The 12250-nt window shown below is 40.5% G+C and overlaps 1 protein-coding gene across 1 annotated transcript in view; it reads left to right on the forward strand.

Moving 5' to 3' along the window:
* Window positions 1–17: 17 nt before the first annotated feature.
* LOC111161959 (ring finger protein 115) overlaps window positions 18–12250 on the forward strand; it is a 70090-nt gene continuing 57857 nt past the window's right edge. Inside the window, exon 1 of the mRNA XM_022526056.1 lies at window positions 18–217. Within this exon, the coding sequence (XP_022381764.1) occupies window positions 116–217 (102 nt within the window). The 5' untranslated portion in view covers window positions 18–115. The remainder of the gene's footprint in view (window positions 218–12250) is intronic.

A 12250-nucleotide genomic window follows, 5' to 3' on the forward strand; every position in this document is an offset into this window, starting at 1 on the left:
CAGTCGGCCGCGCTGAGGAAGCGGCGGCGGCCAGGGCGGCCACCGCAGGCGGGTGGTAGCGGCCTGAGAAGGGACCGGCCGCTGCCCTCTCGGACAGCCGCGGCGGAAGAGAAAGATGGCGGAGGCCTCGGCGGCCGGGGCGGGCGCAGGCGCCGCTGTTGCCGCGCACCGGTTTTTCTGCCACTTTTGCAAGGGCGAGGTCAGCCCCAAACTACCGGTAAGAGCCCCGTGCCCTCTGCGCTTAGGCATCCGCGTGGATTCTTTGCCCCGAAGTCCCCGAATGGGTCTTCAGGTTCTCGCACAGCTCTGATTTTTCTGACACCCGTCTCCCTGATACCCTCTGCTCACTTTTCTGGTTTCTGGCCCCAAATCCCGGGCGTCCCGGCCCTGATTCCGGAACTCCCGCCCAGCCCATTTCCCCCCCTTCGGATGTTCCACCTGCCCCTCACTCCCTTACCTCCCTTTACCTATCCCCCTCCATCTTTTTGTCTTTCCTAGCAAGTTCTCTGACAACTCTCCCCTCAGTTTTCTTTCACTGTTTTTCACCATGTCTCCTTCCCACGTTGACCTCCCTTTCCCCCTCCCGATACTCTTTCTCTTCAATTGCTTCTCACCTACCCCTACGGCCTTTTCCACTTTTAACCAGATCCCCCTCCCCCATCCCCAGTGGAGCCAAATAGCGGATTGCTGAAGATTGTCCCTGTTCGGTTATCTCTAGGGAAGGAAAGAAGAAAGGAGAGAAAGAGAGGGTTGGAAGATAACTGTGGGGAGGTGAGGAGGATTTGCTCTTCCGTGGTTTCTAGGGTTCTTGTGAAAGTGAAAACAAGTATACTAACGACTTGCAGAGTGCTTGTGCTCCCTGTTACTATTGAAGGAAATGGGTTTAGGAAGAAGGCAGGACATACTGGTGCAACTTGGTTGTTTTGGTTGTCCTGCTGCCAGTGTCTTTAACATTACCTCCCTTACCTGCCCTCCCTCGGTTCTGTCTCTTCACTTAAATAAAAAGATCCAGGCCAGAATGCTGGGGACTGGATCCTTTGCCATAAAATTGGTTTTTACCAGTTTCTGCCAGGTTGTCTGTTAGTCCCTGGAGAGGTGGTGCTACCGTTGTGAAGAATGTGCTTCTGCAGCTGGCTTGCCGGCTACAACACTCCAAACCCAGCTCTTTTGGGTTGGATTATAGCTACTGCAGGGAGACCCATAAGGGTGAATGTTCAGTCTACCCTTGGCCAACCGTCTTTAGAATTAGCTATAATTGTCCTTTTCCTTGTAAATAATCCAGGTTCAGCCTTAAGACAAGGTGGCTACGTAACAACTCACCTCTGTTATTTACTGTCTCAGATACAGTCCATGAGAAATCCTCCTGAAGGTGTCTGCAGTGGTGTCTTGCTCCTTAGAAACACAAATGGAGTCTAGAGATTAAGTGTCTCACGAGTATTTTAATAGCCTTTTCACCCAAAAGTTCTGTTTTTTTCAGGCTTTTATGGCATTTTCTTTCCTCTGTTTGCCCCACACCCTCCAGGGTCATAGTTTCATCTATGTGCTGTTTTACTTTTGCTTGCGGAATCCACTCTGAGTGCGTGTGCACGCTTTTTGCTATATTTCAGTGCTAGGAAGAGTAGGTGCCTTGATTTTTGGTTTTTGTTTTGTTTTTTTGCCAGCGGACACCAGAGCCTCCAGAACTCTCTAACCACAGAAAGGGAATCTGGGAATTCAGCCAGTATGTGTGTGACCACTGACATGCTGAATGTGATGCCCTGTTGAACACTGCTGTCTTCTGATTTTTATGTGCTGTTCACTGTTTGTCTTTAAGAGTGAGAAAATGGTCTAACTCCCCACAACTTAATATATCTTCTCTTCTTAACATCTCAAGTTCCCACTTCGTGCTCTTGAAAAGGGATAGTTTGAAAGACTTAGTAGGTGTTTTATAAGCCTTAGTTTGATGCCCAGAGGAGAAGTTCTTGACCTTTTTAGTTTCATTTATTATCCGTCATGCCTGATGTGTAAATTGAATACTTCCTGCATACATACAAAGTTCTCAGCTGAATGTCCTGGAGGCAGCAGCAAGGAATATGTGGTTCCTGCCCTTCAGGACCTCAAAAAAAAAAAAAAGGTTTTTTTTTTTAAAGATTTTTATTTATTTATTTGAGAGAGAGACAGTGAGAGAGAGCATGAGCGAGGAGAAGGTCAGAGGGAGAAGCAGACTCCCCATGGAGCTGGGAGCCCGATGTGGGACTCGATCCCAGGACTCCAGGATCATGACCTGAGCCGAAGGCAGTCGTCCAACCAACTGAGCCACCCAGGCGTCCCAGGACCTCAAAATTTTATGGGAAAGACAAGACAAACATGGAAAAAGTAACAACACAGGTGGATGAGGATGGATGTGGTATAGAATTCAGTGAGAGGGGGATACGGTAGCATTGGTGATGTGAGATCAGGGAAGTAACAGTTGAGATAGGATTTAAATTGAGTTTTGAAAGGATAGGTAGAATTCAGATTGAGAATAGCACAGACTGTAGAAAAGAGTAAATTGAGAAGGAAGAAACATTTAATAAATCATTGTTGTCATGCATTTCTAGGAAAAGGTGCAGTGAAGTCAGGGTTATAGTTTGATTCACACATGAGACAAGTTTTATTTCGTTTCATGGCTGTTTCTAGATCCTTAAGCCTAAGCTGTCACCTTGAACATGTTGGTTTTAAGAGTGATCAGATCAGATAAGTATCTGGCTCAGTTTAAATCTGACTCTGCTACTGAAAAACCAACCCAACATTGGTAAGTCAGTAATATGATTTTCATATGTATAGGAAAACACTGAAGAGTTTTATAAAAGTAATTTTGTATTTGAACTTGAGATTTCCTTCACTGTAAGTACTCAGCATATAGTAGGTGTGCCTTGAACTGGATGAATGTGATGGGAAACCAAATGTCTTTTTGAGGGTAGCCGGACCCAGGTTATCTGGAATAAAGTTTGTCTTTGTGTTGATATAATTTGCATCTCAAAAGGGTGCTTAGTCTTGTGCTAGTTGGATCACAAGAACAGTCAGTCATTCCTGAGTGCTGTCCTCTCTGAACACCAGAGGTGGAGTATTGACTTTTACTCTCAGCTTTTAATGAGCTATATTGCCAAGTGGCTTTCTTTCTTTCTTTCTTTTTTTTAAGATTTATTTATTTATTTATTTGACAGAGAGGTCACAAGTAGTCAGAGAGGCAGGCAGAGAGAGAGGGGGAGGCAGGCTCCCTGCCAAGCAGAGAGCCCAGATGTGGGGCTCGATCCCAGAACCCTGAGATCATGACCCGAGCCTAAGGCAGAGGCTCAACCCACTGAGCCACCCAGGCGCCCCTCCAAGTGGCTTTCTTGACCCAGTCAATGGGAAGGACTTGCTTCAGAGCCATCTCATCTCTTTGCCAGTTTAGGCCCCTGTAGAATCATAATGGTGTTCAGTGGGATTAAGTTGCAGGGTTAAGTTGCAAGAGTTTTGGAACTCTTATTTCTTCTCCCTTCCCCAGTTTCTAGGGTATAGCACTTCTTGATACATTCGCAAGTATGTGCAGGTAATAGCAACAGCTTACCCAGTGGTTCAGCCCTGAAACTCCCCTTAAGTTTTTGGTTATTATTTTTCTTGTCAGTTCTACTACTCTGAAAGATTGGCAGGCCCAACTAACTTTAGTGTCTGTATTAAAAGAAATAATTTTGGTTATAACTTCTGAGGGGGAATGGGATATGCCTAATGCTATGTAGGTTAAGTCACATTCATTTGAATGAATTTGGTGAAATAACAAGTCTTACTGCTAATCCCGATCTATCCATTTTAACTTTGTGTGTCTTCAGTTTGGATCCTCCCAGATAAGAGAACAAAAGATTCATTTAGAAAAAAGATACAAAAAAATGAGGAGAAATCAAGATAATTTTAGAATGAAAATATATTCAGTGGTACTGTTATCATTAGATATCAAAAAAGAATCTCTGTTGGGGTGCCTGGGTGGCTCAGTTGGTTAAGCATCTGCCTTCGGCTCAGGTCATGATCTCGGAGTCCTGGGATTGAGCCCTTTGTCAGGCTCCCTGCTCAGTGGGGAGTCTGCTTCTCCCTCTCCCTGCTTCCCCTGAATTCTCTGTCTCTCATAAATAATAAAAATCTAAAAAAAAAAAAAAAATCTCTATTCTAGAAGTGGCTATTGATTTAGGAATTTCTTTCTCTTGTTGAAAAGTGTTTTCCTATTTACAGTGAAAATAATTTTAGTAAAATTTGGGTTTTAAAATAAGAGAATTTGATTATATGCTTTAAAAAACCCTTAGGGTTTCAAGTTCACGTATGTTGGATAAACGGCATTGTGTATTTTTAGGTAACTTAAAATTATTTTCAAAACACAGCAGAAGGGGCAAAACACAGCAGAAGGGGCGCCTGGGAGGCTCAGTCGTTAAGTGTCTGCCTTCGACTCAGATCGTGATCCCAGGGTCCTGAGATCGAGCCCCACATCGGGCTCTCTGCTCCACGGGAAGCTTGCTTCTCCCTCTTCCCACTCCCCCTGTTGTGTTCCCTCTCTCGCTGTGTCTTTCTCTGTCAAATAAATAAAAATCTTTAAAACAAAACAAACAAAAAACATAGCAGAAGCTTCTACCTCACTTTACTGTCCTCTCTTGAGAGACAATGTGAAGCCAAGACTGATGGAGATACTATGCTACATTGAGGGATGTAAAGGTGTCAGTCATTACATCCCTACACTACACTGTCCCCCTTTTAAATCAAGGCCAGAGATTGCATCTGGTAGAGTGTTCATTAAGTGGGTGAGATAAATCATATGCAGAGTAAACTATTTTTGGTATTGATGGACTAGGGTGATTCTTAAAGTGTTTTATGGAGATCAGAGTATCCAAATCCAGACAAGAGACCAGTCTAATTAAGGGCTGTCAAGGTATTACTCACCTCTGAGACTCTGCCTGAAGGAACTAACAGGCTTCTCTTTCTCTCACACATCTCCTTATTTTATCACCTTTGATCTAATAAAATGTTATCCTTATAATAAGTAATGTTATCTACTTTGGTTCTTTACCAGGTGCTATACAAGTGACTATCATTGTGCTGTGCTTGTAATGACTTTACTACAGGAAAACTTATTTTAAAGAAAAGATTTTATTTTATAGAGAGAGAGAATGCACTTGTGAATGGGTGGAGGGGCAGAGGGAGAGACAGAGAATCTCAGTGGAGAGCCTGAGGTAGGGCTGGATCTCTGAGATCATGAGTTGAGCCAAAACCAAGAGTCAGACGCTTAACGAGCTGAGCCACCCAGGTGCCCCAAATACAGGAAAACTTTCTAAGCACCCCATAGTAAAAGAAGCTAAAAAGTAAATTTCATTTTTTTTAATTAAAAAAAAATTTTTAAGTACATTTCTAAAGACTTCGTGATTCTTAAAACTCTAAGCTCACTGACCTTACTTTTTAAGTTGCATGATTTGTTGAAAGGTCACAGAGCAGTATCCAAGTAATATTAGTAATGTTATTGAACTTGGGGTAGGAATTTAGTGTTTTGAGCTGGGCTAGAGAGGTTTGAATTATTAAGATATCTTATATTCTCCTGTTGGTGGTTCACCAGCTAAAAAGTCTGCTTGATTTTCTAACATCTATCTGGTACTGTGCTTGAACGATGTGATGAGTTATATTTAAAAGTAGTGGCTTTAGTGTTGTGAGATCTTTATCAAAATGGTTCCAGTGGTACAAAGTATAGGTACTACCATGCGAAGTTTGAATATACAGTGTTAGTAAATATATTCCCTGCCAGGATCTAGAAATAAGAAATATGTATTCTTCTAAGTAGAAGGCTAGTTCTGGCCTTGAAATTCTGATATGTAGACATGTATGTACTGGGGAAATCTGTGGGATTTTTTTTTTTTTTTTAGTATGAGGAAGAACAAAAATCTTAAACTCACTGCAGATAAAATTCCTTGTACTTTTTGGGAAGTACCAGTCGAATGCTAACACTTCGTGTTTCTTTATGTTTACTTGGCTTTTTATGACCTTTACATACATTCAGGGAGGAAGTGCTAAGGTCTTTCAGACATCCATCTTATTAGAAAAGGAAAGATGTGGATTGCTTCTAATTCTCTGTAGTCAAATTAGAAGGGGTCTGACTTTTTTTTCATCTTTTCACAGCCTAATAATGAACAATAAAGGAGATAGCTTAAAACAGTGGTTCTCAACTGGAAGCAGTGTTCTCCTCAGGAGAACCTTTGGTAATGTCTGTAGTCATTTTTAGTTGTCAGGATTGCAGGGAGTGGGAAGGAGAGTTGTTCCTGTCGTCTTGTGGATAGAGGCCAGGGATGCTGCTAACATGCTACAATGCACAGGACAAACCCCCACAACAAAAATTATTGGGCCCAAAATCGTAAGAGACTTGAGGTTGAAGAATCCTGGTGTAGAAGGATATCTGTGGTGTGTAAGGTTTTGTTCTGATGTGGCTTTGATTTCTAATTTGGGATACTGATGAGAATTTTCAGTAAGATAATTGAGACCATATAATTTTAGCCAAAGCCCTGATGGGAGGGATTATTTAGAACAGTAGTTAGTGGCTGCTGTTCTATTATAGCTGTATCTGTTAGGGTCACTTTCTCTCCTTGTGGTTACTGAGACCAGAGGAATTGGATCACTTCTCTCAGGTTACACACTGTAGGGCAACTTCTAAAAGAAAAGTATCCAAATTTTTTTGTCAGTTGGGAATTAATTGAGGTAGTAGCACCGTTTGTAACTTAGGAAGACATCTGGAAATTCCAGTTTGAAAACAAGTCAAAAAGCAGACAGTAAGCCTAACATTTAGTTTCTTTGTAGTTCATCTTAGCATTAATCAGGTTTTACTTTCTCTCTTTCTCTTATAGCTCTCTTAGAAGTTTCATGAACTCAGGAGATTTTGTGTTTAAACTTTTAGTTTCTTTTCTCTCTCTCTCTCTCTTTTTTTTTTTTAAAGATTGTATTTATTTATTTGACTGGTATCACAAGTAGGCAGAGAGGCAGGCGGTGGAGGGTTGGGGGGGGAAGCATGCTCCCCACTGAGCAGAGAGCACGGTGAGGGGCTCAATCCCAGGACCCTGAGATCATGAACTGAGCCGAAGGCAGAAACTTAACCCACTGAGCCACCCAGGCGCCCCAAACTTTTAGTTACTTTAAACTCTTGGCTCAGAGGGTGAATTGAATGATCAGTCCTTGTTCTGATACTGGTCATTAGAGCTGAGTCACCTGACCCTCTCTATTTACCTTAGTATATACTATTGTAAAATAATATTGAGGTGTTACTGGAAGCCTGAATGAGCATTCAGAGAAATGGAGCTCTGTAGTCTTGGATTGAAAGGTATTATAGGAACAAGCAAATACTTTCCTTGGTGGGGAAATAGGGTCTTTGCCATAGTAGAAACATTTTAGGTAGTTTTTCTTCCAGAAGTTCAGGTTAGATTCTGAAAGATTTTTTCTTTTTTTTTTTTTTAAGATTTTATTTATTTATTTGACAGAGAGAGATCACAAGTAGACAGAGAGGCAGGCAGAGAGAGGGAGGGAAGCAGGCTCCCTGCTGAGCAGAGAGCCCGATGTGGGACTCGATCCCAGGACCCTGCGATCATGACCTGAGCCGAAGGCAGCGGCTTGAACCACTGAGCCACCCAGGCGCCCCAGAAAGATTTTTTCTTTAATTCTTCTTTTAAGTTCAAATGTTAGCAAGTCAAAATTCCTTAGAAGTGTCAAGGTGCATGTGTATCAAACAGGAGTGAGTTCGTTCTCATGATTTTTAGGTGAGCATTTCTTATATGTTAAATTGCTTGTCCAGCCTCTTTTCCCAAATAGGCCATTTAGTTTTGTTTTCCTTGAAAATCTGTTAAGGTAGGTAATCTCTCTCCTTGACAATTTCAGCAAGTGTCACAGAGAAGTTCTTATAGACAAGGTATTCTTTGTTTACCTCTTTGTCATTGTCTTTGATATTGTTTAGATTTGAACAGACTTTAAATCCAGAGAACTATCTTCCAGTAGAGGTTTCATTATGGTTACTTTTTGCCATGCTTAGATTATATATTGTCAAAATAAAGAGAAAAATCCCATAGTTACATGCCCTTTAATGCCTTTTTCTGGATTAACTGAGACCTGCAGGTATCCTACGGTGATGCTGATCTTCTGGCCTTGTGGTTCTCAGACCTATTAGACTCAGTGCCCTCATTTTATAATAAATATTTTGAAATGCTCCTTTTAATGAAATTCACATAGCACAACTTTCCTACACATACAGTTTTAAAAGAAAAAATTAGCTGTAAGATAAAGAATAAATAAAAAGAAAATTATTCATGACAAAATGTTACACATTTCAGTCTGTAAATACTCAGTTGTCCATAACAGGAAGATATGTATAATGTGGTAGATACTGGCACCAAACATTTACATAACAGGTACCTGAGTAGACTGTTATAAGGGTGTTTGCAACTTTAATGCCATGAAAAGTAAACCATCAGAATGGTGAACAATTCTTGGAAAAGGTACAAATAAAGTATAATTTTCTCTTTTTTTACTCAGAGTTGTTTTTCTGGACATTTAATGCAGATTAAAATTATGCAGAAAGACTTGGTGTTTATATATAAAATGAAGGTAGGACTGAGCCTTTGAAAAAGGTGTTTTTTAAATCTACTTAACTAACCGTATGAAGTTTGAGAATAGAAACATTTATTTGTGCTGCAGTTTCCTGTGTGTTCTCTGTCCATTAAATGGACAATAAATTTTTAAATTGCTGTGACAGCCAAAACACTTCAAGAGATATCCAGAATATCCCCTAGATGATTGTATTTTCCTCATTAAGAATGCCTTCTAGTCATACAGGAAAACATTTTCCCCTTTTATGTTTACTCTTCTTTTCTCTTACTTATTATTTTCTATGTTAGTGCAATAATTAAACCACATGTTGCAAGATTCAGAGTTTGTCCTTTAGATTTGGTTTATTTTTCTTTTAGACAGTTCCTCCTGTATACCTTTAAATTTCTTATTTCCTTACCACTCTTATTATTGCCATTTCCATATTCATCAGTGGTTAGAACGGTGCTTGGTGCATAGTATTCATTCAATAAGCATTTGTTGAATGAAGGAATTGTAATTGGGGGCCTTTTCTTTAACCACTTTCTGGTTTTATACATGTTGAAAATCATGTGGGTACTAGTGTTCATACAACACCCTAAAACAAAGCACAGTCCTGTAGACCACTGAATAAAAGCTTGGCTCAAATCAGGGGTCTGATGAACCACTTATCATTAGGTAGGAGCCAGACAGAGTTGAGCCTCTTGTTTTTTGAATGTAGCTTTGTTTGTGTATCTGACAGTTTATAAGTAGAAGAGCTTCCCAGTTACCTGTCCTCCATATGAGCAGCTGATTGGCTTTTAAAATTTATGATTTATTTATTTGAGACAAAGAGTGCACACACACTTACACACGGGAGCATGAGCAGGGAGTGAGGCAGAGAGACCAGGAGACTCCCTGCTGAGCGAGCACTACCCTGAAATCATGACCTGAACTGAAGGCAGACCGACTGAGCCACCCAGACGCCCTATTACTGAATCTTTCAAGGGCCTTAGTTTTCCTTGTCTGTAAAATGGGGTAGTTGTGTTTATTCCTCTCTGTTGGTTAGTGGTTTGAGCTTTTGTGTATTTTTGGATTTTGTATGAAGGAATTTTATTCTGTAGTTTTCCACATAGATCATGTGATACCCACTGAATTCTCCACCTCCTGGCTCCCCCACTGAATCATTCTTACTGGGATACAGATTTTACTTCCAAAATGATTCTTCTTTGTAAGTTACAAAGTATATTATCTTGTTTTATGATAATGAACAATCTTGAAAATGTTAGGATTGAGGACATCATAATATAAAGCAATGCTGAGATTTTCCTTTGTTAAATGAAACAAAACAGTATACTCTTATTGCTGGTAATGTTGATTGAATAAAGCAAAACCTCAATTTTTGAAGACTTGGGATTCTTTGACAGGTAAATTTGGCCTGGGATAATTTCTTTTTCAGGGCTGTTGTTATAAAATCTTTGTTTCTGGGGCTCCTGGATGGCTCAGTGGGTTAAAGCCTCTGCCTTCGACTCAGGTCATGGTCCCAGGGTCATGGGATCGAGCCCTGCATCGGGCTCTCTGCTCAGCAGGGAGCCTGCTTCCTCCTCTTTCTCTCTGCCTGCCTCTCTGCCTACTTGCGATCTCTGTCAAATGAATAAATAAAATCTTAAAAAAAAAAATCTTTGTTTCTTTTATTTTTTAAAGTTCTTCAGTTAATTCATTATTTTCTTACTTTGTGAAGCTCAATGACTGCCTTTGTCAACCAGTTTGTATGTGATCTCTACTGACCTGAGAGTTCCTGAAAGTGAACTAGATCATTTTGGTAAAGTTCTCTTACCTCACTGATGGAATGTCTGTACTATTGTATTTAGATGAAGAGGTATACATCAGAGGTTCGAGATTGCTCTTGTGGGCACATGGTAGAAAGGAGGATGGTGCTAAATTATTTTATTTAAAAGGGTTTTACTTAATGTAATGTAATCTAAAGGCCTTTATTCCTATCTTTTGGATTTTAAACTGATACTTTTTTTTTTTAAGATTTTATTTATTTATTTGTCAGAGAGAGAGCCGCAGAGCCAGAGAGAGAGAGCAGGAGAACCAGAGAGAGTGTGTGCACGCAGGGGGAGTGGCAAGCAGAGGGAGAAGTAGGCTCCCTGCAGAGCCTGAGGCAGGACTCAGGACCCTGGGATCATGACCTGAGCCAAGGCAGGTAATTAATCGACTGAGGCACCCAGGTGTCCCTAAACTGATACTTTTAAAATGAAATGATGGTGATAGTAGCTGATGATTTTTTTAAAAAATGTTTTTACTTGGCAAAATAGAAGAGTTGACAGTCTTGTGTGTGTCCTTAATTTCTAAATTTTAAAATTGAACTGCTTTGGGGTGCCTGGCTGGCTCAGTCGATAAAGCATGTGACTCTTGATCTTGGGTCATGAGTTTGAGCCCCATGTTGGGTGTAGAGATTACTTAAATAAATAAAAGCTTTAAAATTGAACTGCTTTATGGAATCTAAAAATTTGGAGATCAGTCTAAATCAGTGTTTCTCAAAAATTTGTGTCAGGAGACTTAACTATGAATTCAGAATCATGGTAGAATGCGACATACTAAATCTTGTCTCCATTCTTCCATTTGCCCTTTTACCATACAAAATGGCATATTAATGGTTCTGAAAAATTATTCAGTAAAGCAACATACTTTTTTTTTTCCCCAAAGATTTTATTTATATATTTGACAGAGAGAGACACAGCTATAGAGGGAACACAATCAGAGGGAGTGGGAGAGGAAGAAGGAGGCTTCCCGCTGAGCAGGGAGCCTGATGTGGGGCTTGATCCCAGTACCCTGGGATCATGGCGTGAGCTGAAGGCAGATGCCAATGACGGAGCCACTCAGGTGCCCATCAACATACTTAATAATATTGTTTAATTCAACCTTTTCCAGATTTGTTTTTTCTTTTTCTTAACAGACCACTGATTTAATATCCTGTGAAACATGGTTTAAGAAATGCTCTACAAAATTGCTTACAGGAGTTTATTAGAATCTACAGTTTATTGAAAACTTTATGTTCCAGGCCCTAGTTCATTAATGAAATGTGACTTGCCAAATATCACACAGTTCGTTTGTTTCTCTGTGCTTCCAGTCCAGTTTTTGTTTTGTTTTGTTTTTTAAAGATTTTATTTATTTGTCAGAGAGAGAGGGAGAGAGAGCGAGCACAGGCAGACAGAATGGCAGGCAGAGGCAGAGGGAGAAGCAGGCTCCCCGCCAAGCAAGGAGCCCGATGTGGGACTCGATCCCAGGACGCCGGGATCATGACCTGAGCCGAAGGCAGCTGCTTAACCAACTGAGCCACCCAGTTTTGATTAAAGTTCACATTCACTACTTTTAACCACTTAGGCTCTTCTGAAACATTGCTCAGTTCTTTCGAGGCGAAGTACCTGAGATGAGGATATTCAGAAAAGTTTGTTATATGGGCCTTTATTTCCGTAAGTGTGATTTCATTAAAACATATATTTTGTACATGATTCCAGTGACTTCTAGTCCCAAGTTATTTTTCTTTCCCTACCAAGCATGCTTTCCTTTCCCTAAGTGTTTGGAATGGAGAGCTTCAAATATGTTTTCTGGGAGAATGAATGTTGTCAGTTTATGTAAGAAGATTCTGTCAGCCTAAGCTGAATGCAAGAAGATA

This window comes from Enhydra lutris, unplaced genomic scaffold (assembly GCF_002288905.1).
Source record: "Enhydra lutris kenyoni isolate GAN:26980312 unplaced genomic scaffold, ASM228890v2 scaffoldscaffold88, whole genome shotgun sequence".
Taxonomy (NCBI): Eukaryota; Metazoa; Chordata; class Mammalia; order Carnivora; family Mustelidae; genus Enhydra; species Enhydra lutris.